The sequence below is a fragment of the Balaenoptera acutorostrata genome, chromosome 10 (genome assembly GCF_949987535.1).
Source record: "Balaenoptera acutorostrata chromosome 10, mBalAcu1.1, whole genome shotgun sequence".
Taxonomy (NCBI): Eukaryota; Metazoa; Chordata; class Mammalia; order Artiodactyla; family Balaenopteridae; genus Balaenoptera; species Balaenoptera acutorostrata.
The window spans coordinates 26,610,220-26,633,496 of record NC_080073.1 but is presented as its reverse complement, the minus strand read 5'-3'; the positions used below and the strand labels follow the sequence as shown (position 1 = coordinate 26,633,496).

Genomic DNA, 23,277 nt, shown 5'->3' with positions numbered 1-23,277 from the left:
TATGTGAGCAGGAAGGTCAGAATAGAGATCTATAACAGTGAGAGTGAGCCATATGAACATGGTTACTGAACAGAAGGGAGTGACCTAAATCATCTAGAGGCATCTTTCTCAAACCTCAGCCACCTGAATACCATCTTCAATATTTTTCCCATATCTGCCTATAGCCTGTATTATAATTTACTTAGAACTTGTTAAGAGAATGCTCTACTTAAATTATTTTATAAGGAGCCTTGATCACTATTTTAAATGTAAATTCAGTGGGTAAAAGTGGAAGGTAGTAAAAAAAAATATAGATGACTGTTCATTCTTATTTAATATTTATTCTTGCATCACCTAAAATTGTGTTACATTCTACCGGCAGTACAGTTCAAACTTTGGAAAATACTAGCCTAGGGAAAATGCATAAGAAAAAAGGAGGGCCTCACACAGAACCTAAACCACCAACATTTAATGGTAGATTGAGCAAGAAAAAACTTAAAAGTAAACAGTCTCTCAGGTTCTATGTGTATTCTGAGACGTTTAAAAGAGAAGTATTATAGTTCCTTTACGATATAAATATATACGGTTTTAGCCTACCACAGTTAAATAAGGTGCCACCCACTGGGGGAATCTGGGTCAAGGGTACAACTTCCCGTGAATCTATGATTGTTTCAAAAGAGTGTGTGTGAAATCGGCTTTTTTTTTTAATTCCACAAGTAAGTGATTTTTTTTTTAAAGCCTGTTTCATAGAAACAGTGAATAGATTGGTGGTTGCCAGGAGCTAGGGGGAGGGGAAAGGGGCATGGTATAGGTCAGAGGGTGCAAATTTCCAATTTTAAGAAGAATAAGTTCTGAGGCTCTAATGCACAGCATGGTGACTATAGCTAGTAATACGGTACTGCATGCTTGAAGGTCACTGAGGTAGATCTTGAGCATTCTCCCCCCCCCCCACACACACACACAAGTTAACTCTGTGAGGTGATGGATGTGTTAATTATCTTGATCTTGGTAATCATTCCACAACGCATGTGTATTAAACCATCACACTGTACACTTTAAATATATACAATTATATTTGTCAATTATTCCATAATAAAGTTAAAAAGGAGTGTGTGCAGCAAGATCCTTTTTGACCCACCTCCTAGACAAACGGAAATAAAAACAAAAATAAACAAATGGGACCTAATGAAACTTAAAAGCTTTTGCACAGCAAAGGAAACCATAAACAAGACAAAAAGACAACCCTCAGAATGGGAGAAAATATTTGCAAACGAAGCAACTGACAAAGGATTAATCTCCAAAATTGATAAGCAGCTCATGCAGCTCAATATCAAAAAAACAAACAACCTAATCCAAAAATGGGCAGAAGACCTAAATAGACATTTCTCCAAGGAAGACCTACAGATTGCCAGCAAACACATGAAAGGCTGCTCAACATCACTAATTATCAGAGAAATGCAAATCAAAATTACGAGGTATCACCTCACACCAGTCAGAATGGCCATCATCAAAAAATCTACAAACAATAAATGCTGGAGAGGGTGTGGAGAAAAGGGAACCCTCTTGCACTGTTGGTGGGAATGTAAATTGATACAGCCACTATGGAGAACAGTATGGAGGTTCCTTAGAAAACTAAAAATAGAACTGCCATATGACCCAGCAATCCCTCTACTGGGCATATACCCTGAGAAAACCATAATTCAAAAAGAGTCATGTACCACAATGTTCATTGCAGCACTATTTACAATAGCCAGGACATGGAAGCAACCTAAGTGTCCATCGACAGATGAATGGATAAAGAAGAAGTGGCACATATATACAATGGAATATTACTCAGCCATAAAAAGAAATGAAATTGAGTTATTTGTAGTGAGGTGGATGGACTTAGAGACTGTCATACAGAGTGAAGTAAGTCAGAAGGAGAAAAATAAATACTGTATGCTAACACATATATATGGAATCTAAAAAAAAAATGGTTCTGAAGAACATAGGGGCAGGAGAGGAATAAAGAAGCAGACATAGAGAATGGGCTTGAGGACATGGGGAGGGGGAAGGGTAAGCTGCGATGAAGTGAGAGAGTGGCATGGACATATATACACTACCAAATGTAAAATAGATAGCTAGTGGGAAGCAGCCGCATAGCACAAGGAGATCAGCTCCGTGCTTTGTGACCACCTAGAGGGGTGGGATAGGGAGGGTGGGAGGGAGACGCAAGAGGGAGGGGATATGGGGATATATGTATATGTATAGCTGATTCACTTTGTTATAAAGCAGAAACTAACACACCATTGTAAAGCAATTATACTCCAATAAAGATGTTAAAAAATTAATTAATTAAAATAAATTTTTAAAAAAAGGAGTGTGTGCGTGTGTGTGTGTGTCTGTGAATGTGAAAGAGAGAGAGAGAGAAAGAGACAGTACTACAGTGTGAGACACAGAAAAATGACTGGAAAGAAATGTTAATAATAGTAAGCTATCTTTGGGTAATGGGGTAAAGGGTTATTTTTACATGCTCCTATTTTTTCTAAATGGCCAATATTAAACACATATCATTTTTGAAATAATTTTTTTAAGAAAAGCTATTTTTTCAGCCAGAAACATCAGGCAGAATTAGACAAGCGATCCAAAGTTCTGGGGAGTCTTTACAGAGAGGGTGGGAGAACAAATCCTATATCACCGGCTTACATCAGAGGCCAAAAGAAATGACAGATCCTAGAGAGAAAAAGAATGCTGTGTGTACCTGGCAAAACCTCAGCGAGCTTTTAACAAGTGTGAAAATGAGGACCTAGTAGACGGATCATCCTGGTGTGATGCACCATCCCTCTGAGAACATCAGAGGAAAAGAATTAAAACCAAAGTCACCAGGAAAGACACCTTCAGCCTCGTGTCCCTCAGTGTAGGCTAAACACGGGAACGGCAGCCGTTCTGGGATCAGCAGACTCAGCCAGACCACAGTGCAATGCCGCCCTCTCCTCCAGATGAGAGCAGAGACTGATTTCAGGGGACTTGAGGGGACTGCTCATCCCTGGCATCCTCAGTCTCAGTGGTGATAACTTCCCTCCACTGAGCAGACATGGAGCGTCATGTCAGAATGCTGTCTTGGGGGACTTCCCTGGCGGTCCAGTGGGTAAGACTCTGCGATCCCCATGCAGGGGGCCCGGGTTCCATCCCTGGTCGGGGAACTAGATCCCGCATGCGTGCTGCAGCTAAGTCCGCATGCCACAACTAACAAGCCCGCCTGCCACAACTAAGAGCCGGCACAGCAAAAATAAATTTAATTAATTAATTAATTAGATAAAAAAGAATGCTGTCTTGGACCAACCACCCAGCTCTGCCCCGTGAGAGTCCCTAAGGCAGGTACAGTATAAGAGTCTCCATTGCTAACTGGGCCTTCTCCTAAATCCTCACACAGGGTTCTCTGGTAAACTGAGCCAGACCTTCTGGCTGAGGCCTGGGTCTGAAAGGAATATGTCCTTTCTCATAAGCCTAAACATAATTTGGGGGATCTGACTTAGCCCTCTATAGCCAGTCAGAGATAGTAAAACTGAGCACCTAAAAGCACTGCTAAGAAGATAAAAAGCAAGATGGTGGGTCAGGCCCCAAGAAGTCTGGACCTCCGCCAGCTCCGTGGTCTTAAAATATGCAGCAAAAAGAGGAGGAAGACCTCCAGCCATCTCTGACCTTTGAGCAAAGAGTGCTTTACGCTAGTAAAGGGCTTCTCTCTCTGTCTTATCTCCAGCTCTTCCTGGAGGGAGACAGACACAGGTCCTTTCACCCTCACTGGTAGGTGTGACCTCTTGAGGAACAGCCTAGAGAAACATGAAAGGTCTAAGCCTGTAAGAGGAATGTATCATCACTCTTAAAGTGCCTTAGTCATTGCTGTGATGGCTTTTTTTGCAGCCAGCACATGGATGAGTGTTTGGGGTTAAACTAAATGCAGTGAATCAAATGACCTTAACGTTTTTGATGCACTTGGGAAGATACGTCACGAGCTATGGCTGGAACTGAAAATCCCCTCCATTTAGGTGTTTTCACATGTTTTCCTTCACTCTGTTGCTGAGGACTATGAAGTTGGGTTTGATTCATGATCAAACTTAGGGCTGAACAATCTTCCACAGCACATATTTTCTTATAGCATATTTTCTTCCATATTTCTGGATAATCTTATGCTCAGTGGAGCACATAGTGGATACCTCCAATAACAAAGGGATTGTACTCTGAAACCATAACAGTATCTGTATCTGTAGAGAAGTAGGGTAGCAGTTGAGTGTGGGCTCCAGAATCAGGTAGCCAATGCGCTGAATCCTGGTTCCACACTCATGGCTGCCTAGCTTGGGGCAAATCACTTCATTCTCACTGAGTCTCTGGCATTGCCTCTGTAGCGTGGGAAAATAATAGTTCATATTCAATAAGGTCACTGTGAGCACTCAGTGAGATAACCCATGAAAAGGTTTAATACAGCGCTCAACTAGTAGCAATGGTAGCAACTTGACGTGTTGTTAATAGCATGTTTACTATTGCGTATTATCTGTAAAACCGAGGTGGCATGATGAATTTGGTTTTTTTGCTTTTTCTTCTTTATTCTTACAGGGACAAGAAACCAAACCAAGATACAAAGACCTCCTTTCTGAACTCGACGAACATACAGAAAATAAGCTGGATTTTGAGGATTTCATGATCTTACTGTTAAGCATCACTGTAAGGTCAGATTTGCTACAAAATATATGGAGTGTAAAAATTATGCAATAAACAGCTTTAAATATATAGTTAGACAAATTAAGGGCAAAAGACAGTATTAAATTATTGAATTTTTTTTCATTTTATTTTTAATTAATCGAAGGTACTGATCATGCACCTGGGGTTGCCTAGGATGGTTCTGATTGCTAATATTCAAACCCAGTGTAACTAAAAAGTCTATGCATACTCTTCAAAAATGTTTAAATAATATAGTCTCTGGTGCTTTACAATATGATAGATTTGATACCACTGAATATTGCATTGCTTTTGCTGCATCAATAGTGTCTTAGAGCACTTTCCTTATAATCACTGAGTCCCTCATTCATTCACTCATTAAACAATGTGTGTTGAACCTCTACTTGATGGTACTGCTGAGGATACAGTAATGAACCAGCCAATCTCTGCCTTCAGACATGCCTGCAGAAGTCCAGCAGTAGAGATAGGCTATGAACAATTTATCAATCAATTGCATATACAGTATAATTATAATTGTGATAAGGGCTACAGGATGCTAAAAGAGCTGTTATCACCAGACCTGGGATCAAAGTCAGATAAGCTCTACTGACATTCTGCAAAATGCAGAACTATAGGGGGGAAAAAAAAGAGTGGTGCTTGCCACGGCTGCAGGTGGGAAATGGAGTTGTCCACAAATAGGCACGAGGGAACTTTTAGGGGGGTTGGGAATGTTCTATAGCTTGATTGTGGTGATGGTTACAGGACTGCACACATCTGTCAAACTCTTAGAACTGCACACTAAAAAGGGTGAATTTTACTGTATGTGAATTCTACCTAAATAAATATGACTTAAAACCCCCAAATCCCAATATTTTTGTAATTTCTGGCCATGATTTAACCAACAACTCCTTGAGAATATGATCTAAAGGTGGGCATGTCTTAAGGACACACATCCCCTATGGCTATACCTGTGTTCCTGAGTTTAAATTATACACACACACCCATCAATGCCTGAATCTTTGAGATAGACTTGCACAAAGACTTTTACTCGTTATAATATTATTGTAGCTTCCTGAGTCCCCTCCCTCATCTCCTCTTTTCTTCCCAGCCCAAAACGTTAAGGAACCCTTTCTAAAGGGAGACCCCTGACCCTGGTCTGGAGAAGCGTCATCTCATCTTGCAGTGTTCCAAATCCACCAAGACCCGACTCCTTAGCCCTTCCTACTTTCCAAACCTTAGGCATTCTAAGTCTAAGAGTTTATGTACCATGTCAGGGAAAGCCCCAGACTTTACTCTGTCACCATCTTAATAGGAGGAATGTGTGTTCAACAAGACTCAACCCCCGTGCCAGGTACTGTTTTAGAAGCTTTACAAATATTAACTCCCATCATAACCCTCTGAGGTAGGTATTAGTATTATCATCTCACAGATGAGGAAACCAAAGCACAGAGGTTTTGATTTTCCCAAAGTCACACAGCTGGCAGGTTGGAGAGTTCTCTGCCCTCTCTGTGGGCATTGCTAATTTTGTTTTAGTATTAGACTTCTTCATGAGCAATAATATAATTCAACAAAAATAACTGTGCACATTTCCGGCACTGTGTGAGAGAGAGCGTGGTACCAGCTGGGTCCTGGAGAACCATTTGGCATTCCTCAAATAGAATCTGTGGGCTGTGCTCCCTCCAAGCCCTTTGTATCTTAGTCACAAGTAGCTGAATATGGCAACCTTGGTGACCAATCGAAAGGTCAGATTCACACCTTTCAGAGAAGGAAAAAAGAGACCCTGGCCAATGGTGTGAGGAGGAATCTTGGAGCCATTCCAACCCTTGGGGCTCCCAAAGGATTTATGAATCTCCATCCCAGATGGGAAATCACACTCCTCTGAGGGGGAAATCAACTACAGAATCTATTTTAGCCCAATGCAAAGAATGAAAACAGAGAAAAAGCTCTTGGAGCATCAGTGACAGATAAATCGATGAGCCCTACGCTAAGACACTAGATCACAGGAGCCTCACCTCTTGGTTCTGGTCCCAGGACCGTGAGCTCTACCCTTCCAACAAAGGTTCCATCTTGAAAATATTACTGATCATCACAGGTGATTATGGATGCAAATCTGTCCTGGGATCCCTTGGTTGCAAAGAACAAAGCCCACTGGAATCACATACACATATACACATATACACAGACACACGAAGGAAAAAGGCACAGGTTGTGTTTATCAACAAAGTACAGCAGCATATAACAAAATGAAAGGGCAGAGAATGCAACTAATGTCCACGAAACATTGGAAACAGCGATAGAAAGCAAAATCAAGATTTTGCTCTTAGTGTCTCTTAAATGAATTGGTTTCTTGGTTCTGCTTCTGTCTGCATGTGGTCTCTCCCTCATTTCTATCTCTACCTCTTGACTAGTTGTTTTTTTGATTGTTTTTGTTTTTTTCTGATTCTAGGCCCAAAAGCCAAACACATTGTCCCCATTGCTGGCTTCACTTCTCTCTTTAAATGCTCAACCAACACTCACTAGCATCTCAGAAGCCCAATTCCAATCCCCCAGCACGAGAACCTGATTGGCTGGATTCAAGTAGGGATCACTCCAGATCTAGCTGTCTGTGTTCAGGGATGCAAGTCATGTGCCCCCTCAGCAGGGCCTGTGGGAACTGACTCTGCAAAGTATATGGACAGGTTCTCAATGAAGGAAGGGAGGAGCCAGGGAGGAAATGACTGACAGAAAATTATAAGAATCTCTAATACAAAATCCATAACTTGGACAAGAAGGGCAGTGTTATTTGCGTCTCAGGCATGGGCTCAGCAAACATAGGAATTGATGGAATAATCTCCTTTGTTACTCCAGATAAAACCTTTCTTGCATCACTGTATAAAAGGAGCAAACCTGAGCCTCCCTGGGAAGGTTTCCTGTGATTAAATATAGTTAAGATCTTCCTGTACAAGAGCTGTGAGCACCCTTGCAATTTGGTGAGCATGACAGAAACATACCCAGTCCTGGAACTCCTAATTTTCTTTATTTTAGCCTCTAAAAATGGGTCCAAGTATCAGATCAGGAATTGTGCTTTAAATAGTCCTTTGTGAGAAAGGGGGAAAGTGCTGGAAGGAAACCAACAGGAGTCCTGCACATCAGCTGACCTTCGGCACTGGTAAAGCTAACGAGAGTTCTCAGCGGAATTCTGAGCTAAGAGAAGGAAGGCCAGTTCGCTGAATCTGGCGAAAGCTGACACAGTCCACGGACAAGGGGCGAAAGTAACCCAGCAAATTGGCCTTGAAAGACTTATTGTGCCAGTCTCTTTCCTCTAATTTCAATCTAGGACACATGGATTCAGATTTCTCTCTGATCTTTTGTGGGGTACGGTTTTGAAATGACCAACTTCTGGTGTAAAGCGGGGTCTCTGCCTGGTCTCCTCTACCACGCACTTGAGGATTACGTTCCTGTCCCACATGTTCAATACTTCGTCCACAATTCTGAATGTAAGAAAAGTGGATGCTGACATTTTTCGTATTCATTTGGTGACAAAACATAAACCGTAACTAACTAGGGGCTCTTGGTGGTCTTGATTTCTCCCACTTTGCACGAGTGTTCAGATGGTATGGCTGCGGGGTCTATACCTCTGGGGGAATCGCTGGCCTGGAGAAGCGGACCAGTCCAGAGGGCTGGACTCTGGTCCCACCTCCGCCACCACCAGCCTTGTGGCCCTGAAAAAGCCCTCCACCTTTTCTGAGGGAGCCTCATATTTTTTCAAATATAAATGTGGGATCAGAGTGGAACCTATTTTCTTAGCCAAGTCACTGTGAGACTTAAGGAAGCATAGAAATACTTCAGGAATGCAAAGTGGGCCTGTGTACATGTCTCATATCCATTCTGATTTGTCTAATTCTGGACAAATGGTCATTTTCATTATTCTTGCTCATGGCTGCCCCTAATAGAGCATCTACTACACTCAGGTATTGCCAGATGGTCCTTTGCTTAATTCCCTAAACAACCTTAAGAGATTGGTATTATGATCTCTATTCCACCAAAGAGAATGAAATTTAGAGAGGTCGAGTGACTTACCAGGGTCACAGAGCAATAAGTGGAAGATAAAACCCGGGCTTCCAATCCACATCTATCTCGTGCCACAGACAGGCTCCTCTCTGTGAGGACAAGTGTGGATATAAAACTCCCCAAAGGAGGGCATCGCCATGATTTACAGCTTATACCTGACTATAATTAGCTGTTCTCCAAAACAAAGAGGAGGAAGAGAGAAAGAGGAAGAGCAAGCAACAGCGGAAGCATCTCACGCGTCCAGAACCCAAAGGGAATCAAGAAGCATTAAGGGAAAAAGCAGTAACAGTATAACTTGGTTTTCCTTGCCTTTCTGTGTCATTTAGGAAGGCAATTCTTCCTTTGGGGAAAGGCCATGGAATTTTAAAATCTGTGTGGTCTGTAGCCCATGGTTTTGCTTGAAGAAAGTATAAGTGGCAGGAGGGAGGCCATGGAAGAAGGGAAGGAAGGGCAGAAGGGCCCTTGGGAGAGGAAGGGGGTCCCGACATGCACCTGCTAGGCGGGGCGTTGTGGATGTTGATGTGGAGGGCAGAACCCGGACTTTGCTTCCCAGCTCTCCTCCTGACCCCCTGCTTCCAGGTCTCAGATTCTTCCTTACTTAGTGAAAGGGTGCCCTGTGACCAGATGTTCCCCAAATCCTTTCCCATTCTGAAATAATCTTTTGTATTAACCAGGACTTTTTTTTAAAGAAAATTATAGCAAGTGCCAGTGACCATATGGACAAATTTTAATCACTCAAAAAGCTGTCTCTTCTACTCCTCTTTCCTAACTTTGACCTTGGCAGTCTGTGGTATAAGCCCAATACACAGAGAGCTAAACATCCGTAAGCAAGAGGTGTCCCAGAGAAAAAAGAGATAGATTAAAAAAAAAAAAAAGGGGCTTCCCTGGTGGCGCAGTGGTTGGGAGTCTGCCTGCTGATGCGGGGGACGCGGGTTCGAGCCCTGGTCTGGGAGGATCCCACGTGCCGCGGAGCGGCTGGGCCCGTGAGCCACAATTACTGAGCCTGCGCGTCTGGAGCTGTGCTCCGCAACAGGAGGGGCCGCGATGGTGAGAGGCCCGCGCACCGTGATGAGGAGTGGCCCCCGCTTGCCACAACTAGAGAACGCCCTAGCACAGAAACGAAGACCCAACATAGCAATCAATCAATCAATCAATTAATCAATAAAAAAATAAATCTTTAAAAAAAAAAATAAAAAATAAAAATAAAAAAAAGCTGATGATTTCTCAATGCTTTGTAGATTAAAAACATGTAGCTATGCTTTATATAAGTTTTGAAAGTGCCACATAAGTCACACAATTCATGTGGCCATTTACTGGCTTGTAAGTAACATCTTTAAAAGTAAGTGCCCTGCCCGTCTTGTATAGTATCCTCAACACCTAGAACAGCACCTAGAATGTAGGGGGTGCTTGATGAACATGAAACAAAAAAATTAATGAATGAATGAGTCCTTCTCAGACAGAAGAGTGGAAAACGGGAACATGAAGATATTTGCTTGGACACAGCTTAATGTCTTGCTGAAAAAAAAGAAAACATGGTGTGCTTTAATGGTACATGAGCAAACTGGGTCTGATGACAAAGACTGTGCTAGCTTTAAAAATCGGTAAGAATGAAGATTTATACTCAGTTTAAGATTGCTTTCGCTTTAGCTTAGCTCAGAACCAGCAAATCAGCCGTGCAAAGTATATTGTCAAGATCAAAGACACAGAGAGTGAAACATCCCCATTGTCTAGGGGCCAATAAAGCCCACACAGAGTGGACAATCCATCAAGACAGTGGAGCTCAGAACCCAGAACCGCTCTCCAGCTGTGATTATCTGGGGGCAGAGCCTCAAGTACACTTCCAGCTCTTTCTGTGTCTTATGTATTATGGGACCTCAGCCAGGTCCAAATGCACATTTTTATTTATAAGATGAAGCTTTTGCAAAATGCAATGATTTGTCTTTATATTCCAAGAAATTTCACTGGCCTCATCTGCTTCTCATTATAGTTTCTTGTCCTTTTTTACCTTAAGAGTATGCTTTGACCTCAAGCAGATTTGCAGCCCACAGCGGGACAGGTTAATCCCCGGAAAGCTTTGGACCCTTCACCAGGGAGAGAGACGGAGGCCTCAGGAGCAGGACCGGGTTGATCTGGTCGCAAGACAGCCACATCTCTAGTGGCCTGTGAAAGCTGGGAACTGGCTGCTTTCTCTAAATCTCTCTCTTTGAAGGAAAGAAAGCTGGAGGTATTGGGAGCCTCTGAAGGACTTAATGAAAATCAATAACGAAATTAAAAGTGGGAAAAGGAGAACTTCGATTACTCTGACACTTTGGTCTTCAAGGAAAGAGCTTCGATTCCCCCTGCAAGGCATGTGTGGAATAGCGAAGACATTAAATGGCAGAGCAACGGGGCTTATGACTCATGAGCTGTCCACGCTGGATTCCCTCCACCCACCCGCTCCCTGAAAGGGAGGAGAGGTGAAGAATGGAAATTACTTCTAATCTCTGGGGGACCATGTGGGAATGAACTGCGGTTTCTTGACCAGGAAACCCCTTTGAAATTAAGCTCGAGGCAGGTGATCGGGCTCAGAGGAATGGGAGGCTTTTGTCAGTACCGAGGCCACACACGAAGCCAGCTTGCTTATGATGTCAGTTCTGATCTTCATTTCAACTGTCCTGAGCTGCTTCGGGGCTGATGCAAAACCTCAGGAAGAGGAGGTCATCACTCTTCCTGAGAAAGATGACCTGAGACATCATGTCAGTTGTGCCTGGAGCATCTCAGCCTGAGAACTAAGACTCTTACTCGTGTCTGTATCCTTACGAGGATGGGCTGATTGTACTCATTGGCATGTACACAGCACACATTCACAATCAGCATCTATGCTCATTGCTCTGGGCTGATGTCATACGAGTCATAGATTTTGAATGTCACTACGTAGCAGATGATGCTGATGCCCAGCACGTATCTTCTCAGCACACCTGAGTCACCCTGTCACCTCAGGAGACTATCTCCAGCTCGCTGACCACTTCCTACCTCAGGTACACACGTCTTTCTTCTCTGGAACCCTGGGAGCTTGCTCTATAGCCGGCAGGGGACATATGGGCATGTGGAGAGTTAAAAGCCCCAGAGGCAACTCTCAGCCAATGAGGAGGAAAGTCAATGACTAAATCCTCAAAGCCTCCCCACCCTTTGATTATGAGGCAAGTCTTCAGAGCTTCTCAGAAGGTCCCCAGGGAGACTGAGACCCATTTGCCTCCAGTGGTAAATTACCCGTTAATATACTTTTATTACTTTTCCTCCTTTCCTTAATTCACTTTCCCAATTTCCTTACTTTTGCTTCCTAGGCTCGCCTTCCTATAAACTTCCTGCACCTAGTTTCCTGTCTCACGGTCTGCTTTGGGGGGGGGGGGGAGTGAGTGTGGAATCCAAACTGAGAGAGCCCCTCCCCTGACCCCTATACTAAGAACAGTTTTTCTTTTTATTTTTTTAATTCTTATTGGAGTATAGTTGCTTTATAATGTTGTGTTTGTTTCTGCTGTACAGCAAAGTGAATCAGCTATACGTATATATATATATATCCCCTCCTTTTTGGATTTCCTTCCCATTTAGGCCACCACAGAGCATTGAGTAGAGTTCCCTGTGCTATATAGTAGGTTCTCATTAGTTACCTATTTTATACATAGTATCAATAGTGTATATATGACGTGGATGGACCTAGAGACTGTCATACAGAGTGAAGTCAGAAAGAGAAAAACAAATATCGTGTATTAACGCATATATGTGGAATCTGATAAAATTGGTGTAGACAATCTTATTTACAAAGCAGAAACAGAGACACAGATGTAGAGAACAAACATATGGATACCAAGGGGGAAAGGGGGGTGGTGGGATGAATTGGGAGATTGAGAACAGTTTTTCGTACATCATAAGTAATCAAAAAGTACATGTGGATGTCTTGGGAAATCTTGCTAATGGTAATTCCAGCTATTCCTTAGAATCCTTTGGGAGATGATTCACAGTTGGAGATCATGAGACAGAGAAGATGAAATGCTCCCTTTCTTCGAAGAAGAGGGACAGCATATATATGAAGGCAGGGCCATGTGTGGTAAATGCAGGGAAAGGTTATAGTTCTGTGTGCCTGGGACTTGGGTAGGTGGTAGATGAATGGTGGGGAAGGAGACAGGAAATAGGTATCTAACAATTCTCCCTCTTATTGACTCATTTTATTCCAGGTACCGCAGTAAAGGAGATTTCCGTATAGAATTGAGCTCAACTCTAACCTAAACAGGCAAAGAAGACTTTGATCAAAACTATTCAAATAGGGGAGAGAAATTGAACTCAACTCTAAATATAAAAGGGAGAGGCGGAAGTTTAGAGGCAATGGTCAGAGTGAGGGAGTAGGTGAAAAATTAGTAAGAAGAAATTGATTAGATATCAAGAGTGGGAGGATTCTCACTAAACTTGCTAATCCTGGGCTTGGCGGCCACAGGAAAGGCCTGGTCAAGAGCTCAGCTCAAAGGCGCTAGGTTAAAGTTTGACCAAGAAGCTGGTCAAACCCTACCAGTATGCTACCTCTGCTCCAACACAAGGAGTACGTGAAGCATTCAACCGTCCATCCACACTGTCAACAGGTTCTTATGAAGCACTTCTGCTGGGTTCCGGGATACAGTGGGGGAGGAAGACAGACACGGTCCTTATTCTTATGAAGCTACATGGTTTGGAGGGAAGGTAGACACAAACTGGGAATTGCGTGGTTCGGTAAACACTGTGATACGGGAACCCGGGAATATCCAGCAGGAACACCTAGCCCTGGTTAAGTTTTTTTTTTTTTTTTGGATGACTTCCAGGATGACATGACATTGTATTTAAAGCCTTAAGGGTGAGTAGGTGTTGGCAAGGCAACAAGGAAGGAGAATAACATCATTAAGAATATGGTGGGTTCAGGAAATTGAAAAAAAGCTTGAGATGAGTGACATATATACACTAATATGTACAAAATAGAAAACTAATTTAAAAAAAAATAAATTTTTTAAAATAAGAAAGAACACTTTCCTATTCATAGCGGGAAAAAAAGTATTGTGAGCTACCTTCTTTTTAATGTACACTGTATGTTTATTACATTAAAAAAGTCTATGAAGATTATAAATATGAAAATGGAATTATACTTTATTTTTATAAGTAAATATTTCCTTAAATTGGCCACACATAGTCATACACAGAACCTAGATGTCAACTCAGCTGAATATTTTATAATATTCATTCATTTACTTATTCTTTCAAAATATATTATTGAATATCTATTATGTGCCAGGCATTATTATAGGTATTGAAGATAAACAAAATTCCTGCTGTCAAAGTATATATGTATTTAAGCGGAATAGGCTCAATAAATAAATGAAATAAAAAGAAGAAAAATAGGGAAAAAAAAAGCTTGAGATGAGTGGGGGAGATTTGAGGAAAATTAAGCTGGGAAGTTGGATAGAAGCCAGATTAAAAAAAAAAAAAGCCTTGAGGGCCAAATTAAGAAAATATGTATATGTTTATTACAGGACTTCTCAGAGCCTTTAATTGGTAGGTATCTTAGTTTGCATTCCACCAGAAGCACACACTAAGAATCAGAATAGAATTAGTTTGTTTGGGAGGTGATTTCAAAGAACTCCACTAGGGGGAGTGAGGACAATCAGTAAAGGTGCATTAACGAGCAGGTGGATTCCTGTGGACAGTGGGGTCTTGGTCCCTCAGGTGAGCTCTAGGAGACAGTGTAGATCATGCCTCAGGGTTTTCCCAACCAACAGGCAAGGAAGCTGAGGAATTCTCTCCCTTATACTGTCTATCGTTGATTGATGTCTGCTTTCAAGGTCATTGACTCTCCAGGGCTTCCAGCTTGCCCTGCGCCCTGGGTCAGGAGGAAAAGACAACAAATAACAGAACAAGAACCTAGGGCAAGAGCCACAGGTGCATACAGTAATCAGAGTGTGCAGTGCATGTGGACACAGCATGGACAGAGGCTGCTGCAGTAGGGCGATGGGGTCTGTGAAGTTTCAAGAGGGGAGATACGGTTTGTGCATTTTCCAAATATATTTGACCACATCATACTTTTGTATAGAGCATCCTGAAAGACTAGTAGTTTCCACATAACACATTGAGAGCGTTCCTTGTCTAGGTCAGTGGTCAACACATTTTGTCTATAAAGGGCCAGACAATAAATATGTTTGGGCTTGCAGGCCATATGGTCTCTGTTACAGCATCTTCACTCTGTTGTATCATGAAAGCAGCCATAGACGACATGCAAATGAATGGCCATGGCTACGGTCCAGTGAAACTTTATTTACAAAATCAGGCAGCGGGGCCAGATTTGGCCCTTGACCTATAGTTTGCTGACCTCTGGTCTAGATCACTCCTACAGCTCATCCAGCTCTAAGGTTCTAAAACATGTTTGTGGTCGTCCTGCTCAGCAGAAAGGTCTGATTGAGTGATTTTACAAAGCCTTCGCTACGTCCTTCCCGTGTGACTCCATGGCAAATGTGTCTCAGATCATGGTGCCTAGTCTCTCTGGAACCCATCCCAACCAGCCCTCTGCAGCAGCCTCTTCATCCCATTTTGCCCACAGCCTCTCTACTAGGGAAAAGTAACTGAGCCTAAATTTAATTACTTTGCTGGGGAAATAAAAATAGTGTTGTCCTGAGGCTGCCTGATGCCAGGAATTTTCCATGGCATGGGAAGAGAAAAAAATAAATAGCAGTTTGAAATAAACAAGTCCTACCCACACTTCAGCAGGGGCCTAGAAAGGTGTGAAGACTGGGGGAAGCAGGGGAGGGGGTGAGGTGGCAGGACCCCACTCCCTCTTCTTTATTTTTGAAGTTGAAGACTTAGGACAATAGTCCCTCCTGATACGCCCACTTAACCTGCATTTATTGACCACCTAATGAATGCCAGGCATTCATTTCTTCATTCAGTAAACACATTTTAAGTGCCTAATTTGTGCACTGATTATTAAGAATTCTCAATAATTATTAAGAATTTCAATGGTGACAGCAGAGCATTAAACCAAGCATGGACTCCTTCTAAGCACTATTGATTACATATGTCACACCCATGAAGCCAGCCTTGGTGCTTGATGTTATAAAGATACATGTGCTGTTACAAAGAAGACTCCATTGCTCGCCCTAGAGAAGTTACTATCCAGGGAGGGAGGGAAGATGTGTGTAATAAAAGACCTATCAGCGCTTCACCCCATCATTTTCGATTTCTTTACCGCTTTTGTCCACATCAGATCCCAGTAAGCATCCATATTCAACAGCCAGACCCTCCATCCCTTTGTTAATGTCTGACCACAGGCTGCTGGAGCCACTTTGCCTGAGAGCTCAGAGAACTCGAGGTCCTTCGCCAATGACTGATTTGTGTGGGAATCCATCTAATTGGCCCCTTGCCTCTGATGGGGTCAACTCTGAAGCCAGCTGTGCACTGACCCCCAGACCAACCTCCCCTGCAGCATTGAGTCATACCCTACCTTGGTTCCCTTCCCATCCTTCTTCCCAGGTGGTTCCCTACCGGTTCTTCCTGGAGCACTTCCTAATGGATCACCTTGACACAAAAATCTCATGTCCGAGTCTGCTTTGGGGGAACCCAACCTAAGACCCATGCATATAAGTTATGGGGAAGTGAGGTTCAGAATGAGAAGTGCTATGACAGAGATCCTGAGAAAGCACTTGGCACATTCAGAGGTGAGGAAAAGTACATCCAGCTGGAGGGCTGTGAAGGGCATAGGTGGGAGGAATCGTGGATGAATTGGCATCCATGTTGGGTCTCAATTAATGGATGTTATTTTAAAAGGTTGAGATGAATGGTGAAAGCAGTTGGGAAGGGGGGTGGTCTTATGTTTATTCTCTGTTTATCCCTCCAGGTCTTCTCTGCACTCGTTTCTCCCCTGCTCTGTGTCCAGGACAGCTGACCTGTGTGGATGGCACTAACAGGCAACCTTGCCTTCTGGCTTCTTGTTGGATTAGGCCAATGACCTCCGAGGTGATGGGAGGGTGGTGGAGTGTGAGACTTCTCCATAGAGCCCCTCCTTCTGTTTCCGGTAGCTGCTCCATCTCTTGCCCCTTCTGGTCTGGAGGTGGTCATGGGTAGCTGTGGGGACCGTCCCATCTCATGCTGGTTCGCCTCAACCCTGCCAACATCTATGTAAGTACGCAGTCTCTTTTTTAATCCTTCTGAGCTGCCTCATTTGAGGGTACCAACAGGAATGTGCTGGAAGCCTGACTCACACAGCTATGAAGAGGATGAGGACAGTGCAGGTGAAAGGAAGGGCTCAACCAAGGGCGCAGAAGCCAGGCTCAAAGCTGGACGAGAGGAGTGAGCTGAGAGCGTAGTAGGATTTAAACTACAAAGGTTGGTTACAGACAAAACGCGAACAGCCTCGAGCGGTAGCCTAAGGAGTTGGGACTTGGGGCCACAGTATGTCTGACCAGATGTACTTGGGGGGAGGTGCTCTGACAAAAGTGAGAAGGATATGGACTGAAGATAAACTGGAACAGAGCTGAAGGATTTGGAGCCTACTGCGGTGATGTAGTCAGAGCCAGATTCAAGTGCAGACCGGCTGGACAAGGTACAATTGGAAATGTAATGAGATGTAGAAAGCCATCTGTATCCGACCCCCACCTTGAAGCCTTTGTTCATGCTGTTCCTATTGCCTGGTGCATGCTTCCTCTCTCGCCTGGCTAATTCCTTCTCATCTCCAGGTTTAGCTTAAACATTATTTCTCCCAGGAAGCTTGTGCTGGCCCTCCCTTCTGGACTGCCTGAGGTCCCCTTGTTAATGTGCTCATATAATGAATGTCTTGTACCTATTTAAAACAGATCATACTACACTGTGGCTATTTAATTTTCCAAGTGCCCCTTTGCACCATAAGATCCGGGAGGGCAGAGACCATGTCTGTCTTGCTCACTATTGTTTCTTTAGAGCCCAGTCTAATTCCCTAGCAATGGATAAATGTATAATGGATGGATGGACAAAAGGAAGGAAAGATGGATGGAATCAGTGGCCTCTGAATGTTGCTGTTAGAAAAGTGTCTTGACCTTGACTTTCTAGTATCTATTTGGATAGAATCATTCATTCATCCTCCTGTGATATTTCTTAGGTTCTTCTCTCATTCTACAGCTGAGTTTCAGAAGTCTCATTTCAGAGAGTAATTAATAGAGTCATATGTCTTCTGAAAAGGTTGGAACCTCTGAGGCTCTTGGCATAAGAGGATACTGACAAGAGGATGCAGTTGCCAAGAAAAAAAAAAAAGGAAATTATGAGAAGCGTTTTGCAGAGTAAACATCATTAGGAGGAAGGAGTGATGAAGCTAAAATAAATGTTTCCTGTTGAAGCCTACTTTGCATTACAAATCATGAAGGGGCTTGATTGGTTTGCCTGTTAGTGACAAATAGCCTGCAATTCATTTCTTTCTCCTGCTGACTTTTGGCCAACATGCTGCAAGATTCACGTAACTGTTATTTGACAACCCCTTTCTATATGTTGGGAGGAGATGAGACAGGGCTTTGCCCAGAGAAACACCTGGTTTGGGGGACCAGCTCTACTGCACACTACTCCCAACCAGACACGCTGTTGTACCAATCAAGGCCCCTGCCTGGCACAGCTAACACACCCAAGCAGGCTAGTTGAGGAGACATTAACAAAGGAACCATTTACAGAAGTGTGGACAGGGTAAGAGAAACTAACAAGGGGTGATGTATCACCCTGCACCTAGTGACAGTGGGAGCTGCTGGTACCACTTCTGGAGCAGACACACTATCTACAATTTACAGGTGAGAAAACTGGAGTTGAGTCTCCCACCCAGGTGGTCCAAAGGAGGCTCAAAGAAGAAAACATAGGGGACAGCATTTGGAAAACTGGAACTCTCTGAATGTATTACTGCATCATTCCCATCTCCTTGCCTCTACCACCTCCAGTCCGTGCTGCCCCCTTGATTTTTTTTGTTGTTCTTCAAATAAAACACACTCCGTGATTTTAAACAGGGGTCCCTTCATTCTAGAGGCTTTCACTGGCCACCTTTCCACCATTTGGGAGCATACATCTGCTGTCTTTGCTTACCTAGTGTCCATTCCCCCTTCTCACGACCGTACCTCAGTTTCCTCTTGGAAAATGAACGGGGTGGGCCATCAGAGGCACCCATAGAGCTTACCATCCTCCCTGAACCTTAGGTGGGCCCACAGTCACAAGGACCAGTTCAGGGATGGGCATGCATCCAATTCAAAGAGTTAGTGTTGAAAATGTTAGTGTCGTTACTCATTAGTGAAAGGACTTCTCTTGGACTTCCCTGGTGGCACAGTGGTTAAGAATCCACCTGCCAATGCAGGGGACACGGGTTCGAGCCCTGGTCCGGGAAGATCCCACAGGCCGCGGAGTAGCTAAGCCCATGCACCACAACTACTGAGCCCACATGCTGCAACTACTGAAGCCCGCGCACCTAGAGCCCCTGCTCTGCAACAAGAGAAGCCACCACAATGAGGAGCCTGCGCACCGCAACAAAGAGTAGCCCCCACTTGCCGCAACTAGAGAAAGTTGTGGGCAGCAACGAAGACCCAATGCAGACAAAAATAAATAAATAAAAATAAAATAAAATAAAAAAATTTTTTTAAAGGAAAAAAGGACTTCTCTTTCAGCCAGGGTTTCTAAGCCATTGGAATGTAAGCTGGAGAGAGCCGCCTGAGAATGAAAGCACCACGGAAGGACCCAGAGCTCAGAGATGTGGAGATGGATTCATGACGACTTTGTGCGAGCCCACGACTCCAGTCTGGCTGGAGGGCAGCAGTCCATGAAGCCAGCCTCCCCCCTTACCTCTCGGTGAAGTGAGCCAGCAAGGAGGAAGCAACTGACAAAGGATTAATCTCCAAAATATACAAGCAGCTCATGCAGCCTAATATCAGAAAAACAAAAAACCCAATCCCAAAATGGGCAGAAGACCTAAATAGACATTTCTCCAAAGAAGATATACAGATTGCCAACAAACACATGAAAGGATGCTCAACATCACTAATCATTAGAGAAATGCAAATCAAAACTACAATGAGGTATCACCTCACACTGGTCAGAATGGCCATTATCAAAAAATCTACAAACAGTAAATGCTGGAGAGGGTGTGGAGAAAAGGGAACCCTCCTGCACTGTTGGTGGGCATGTAAATTGATACAGCCACTATGGAGAACAGTATGGAGGTTCCTTAAAAAACTGAAAATAGAACTGCCAGCAATCCCACTACTGGGCATATACCCTGAGAAAACCATTATTCAAAAAGAGTCATGTACCACAATGTTCACTGCAGCACTATTTACAATACCCAGGACATGGAAGCAACCTAAGTGTCCATTGACAGATGAATGGATAAAGAAGATGTGGCACATATATACAATGGAATATTAGTCATAAAAAGAAACGAAATTGAGTTATTTGTAGTGAGGTGGATGGACCTAGAGTCTGTCATACAGAGTGAAGTAAGTCAGAAAGAGAAAAACAAATACCATATGCTAACACATATATATGAAATCTAAAAAAAAAAAAAAAAGGTTCTGAAGAACCTAGTGGCAGGACAGGAATAAAGATGCAGACTTAGAGAATGGACTTGAGGACATGGGGAGGGGGAAGGGTAAGCTGGGACAAAGTGAGAGAGTGGCATGGACATATATACACTACCAAATGTAAAGTAGATAGCTAGTGGGAAGCAGCCGCATAGCACAGGGAGATCAACTCAGTGTTTTGTGACCACCTGGAGGGGTGGGATAGGGAGGGTGGGAGGGAGGCTCAAGAAGGAGGGGATATGGGGATATATGTATATGTATAGCTGATTCACTTTGTTATAAAGCAGAAACTAACACAGCAATGTAAAGCAATTATACCCCAATAAAGATGTTTAAAAAAATTCAAAAAAAAAAAAAAAAGAACAAGGCAAGGATGCCCACTCCTACCACTTCTATTCAACCTTGTACTGGAAGTCCTACCACTTCAACCATAAGGGTCTATGATTAGGTTTTGTGCTCTGCTCTGACGAATTCCAGTAGGGAGAGTGACCCAAAGCTCATAGTGGCTGAGAAGCTGTCACCTGCTGGAAGGTCATCTCTGCACAGCTGTACTAAGAAGGCTCCACACCCCACTTCAGCTGAGGAGGGGGAATAACACCTCCCTTTCATTTAACTTTTAGACCTCACGTTTTCATGTTTGCAGTGTGTTAACTCCCAACCTCCCTGCAAAACTCCTGTCTGAGGTCCCCAAGATTAAAGGTCTGATGTGAGCCAAAAAGGCTATTTCTGCCTGTCCTCAAAAGTGCAGTCAATAGGGAAGGAGAACAGAAGAGGGAGGAGGGTACCATTTGGAAGCTTCACCTAGGCAGTGACCTGGTTGATAGTGCTATTGTTTTCTTCCTAAAATCTTTATGGCATTTTGCAGAACAACTAAATGTAAAACCTGGTCTTAAACTGGATCCTGTACCAGGGAAAACTAATTTAAAAGGCATTAATAAGTCAACTGACAAAAATGGAAAATAGATGATGGGTTAAAGAAAAGTTTAACATTTAAGGAAATGTCAAATTCCTCAACACTTTAACTTTACTGGGGTTTTTGGAAGAGAATATTCTTTTTAGGAAATATACACGGAAGTATTTATGGACAAGGGAGCTTGGTATATACAACTTATTCTCAAATGGTTCAGAAAAAAATCATAGAGCAAATAATGAAGCAATTGCAACGAAATGTGAATAGCTGGTGAATCTGGGTGTAGGGTGCATAAGAGTTCTTTGTGCTGTTCCTGAAACTTTTTCTATAAGATTAAAATCATTTCCAAATAAAAAGCTGAAAACATTTAAGAGTCTGAGAAACATACCAAAGGCCTACAATGTGGTAGGAGGAATGACAGACAGCTCACTGACTCACTCTTTTATTCATTCATTCAATCATTCCATAAACATTCACCGCATACGTCCTAGTGTCTTGCACTAGTGCTACAGACATGAATAAGACATAGTCCTGCCTTCAAGGAGTTTACTTCGTGATAAGGAAGGAAAATTATCCAAAAATTGATTGGATCAGGGAAGAGTAACACCTTTTGCCTAATCTTGTATTTTCTGTACATTACTTATCCAAAGCAATGGTCTTGAAGTTTGCTGCGGTCAAAAACAAATGTCATATTCATTGACTGAGAGACTTGAAGATTTTAGCAATCCTGTCAGATTATAAGGGAAGAAGTGGAGGCCCAGTGACTTAACATGTTCACAGCAAGACTGTCTTTTCTAGGGTACCCGATGTATCTCTAGCCATCTCACTGCATGCTTTTATGAGTTCCCAAAACTTCTCAGAGGTACAGGTCAAGGAACCAGACCCTCAGCTTTTACCAGCTTTCCTAAATTCAAGGAGAAGAACTCTCTGCTTGAATTAATCGGTTCTCAGTTGGGGGCGATTCTCCACCCCATCCCCATCAGGGGACATGCAGCAATGTCCAGAGACATTTTTGGTAGCAGAAGCTACTGGCATTTAGTGGTAGACTCCAGGGATGCTTGTAAACATCCTACAATGCACGGGACACACAACAAAGAATCATCTAACCCAAAATGTCAATAGTGCAGAAATTAAGAAATTCCGAACTAGTCCAAAATCTTGGACCAGTTCAATTAAAGGGAAAGGAGAAGGGCAGGAAGAAGAGTATATCAGTTAGGAATAAGCTCAACTGCAAGAGAGAGAAACCCCAAAATAAAGATGGCTTAAGCAAGAGAGATATTTATTTCTCTTTTTTTCTAGAGAAGCACACTGTTGAGAAGTCCAGGGCTAGCATGACACCGCCCAGTCATCAGGGAGTTGATCTGCCATCTGCCCCAGCTGTTTTCTTCTCATGGTCCAAGTTAGGATGTGATGGTTTAAGCTCAAATGTCTAATTCCAGCCAGCAGGAAGGAGGAAGACGTGCCCAGCCTTGAGGAACACATCCCAGGAGCCACACCTAGTGTCCATTTGGACAGATTTATCACACGGCCACACCGAATTGAAAAGGAGGATGGAAAAAGGCAATCCTTATTCCAGGAAGCCATGAGCCCAACTAAAAATCAGGAGGTTCTCCTCCTACACTGTTGGTAGGAATGTAAATTGGCGCCGCCACTAAGGAACAAAGTATGGAGATTCCTTAAAAAACTAAAAACAGAGCTACCATATGATCTAGCAATCCCACTCCTGGATATATATCTGTAGAAAACTCTAATTCGAAAATACCCATGCACCCCAATGTTCATTGCAGCACTATTTATGATAGCCAAGACATGGAAGCAACCTAAATGTCCATCAACCACTGAATTGATAAAGAAGATGTGGTATATATACACAATGGAATATTACTCAGCCATAAAAAAAACAATGAAATAATGCCATTTGCAGCAAAATGGATGGACTTAGAGATTGTCATACTGAGTGAAGTAAGTCAGAGAAAGACAAATATCATATGCTATCACTTATATGTGGAATCTAAAAAAAAATGATAAAAATGAGCATATTTACAAAACAGACTCACAGACATAGAAAACAAACTTATGGTTACC

General features: G+C 43.0%; 1 protein-coding gene across 2 annotated transcripts in view; it reads left to right on the top strand.

Annotated features, from left to right (window-relative positions):
• The window catches only part of SNTN (sentan, cilia apical structure protein), a 48,442-nt gene that overhangs the window by 11,545 nt on the left and 13,620 nt on the right, over positions 1-23,277 (top strand). Inside the window, exons 4-5 of one of the 2 annotated variants that reach the window (XR_003624359.2) lie at positions 4,570-4,682; positions 16,604-16,884. Coding sequence is in view for 1 of the 2 variants with exons in the window: in XM_007192390.2 (XP_007192452.1) it covers positions 4,570-4,728 (159 nt within the window). In the remaining variant the exon portion in view is untranslated. Of the gene's footprint in view, positions 1-4,569; positions 4,855-16,603; positions 16,885-23,277 lie in introns of those variants that run through there. The other variant, XM_007192390.2, reaches the window with a different exon arrangement.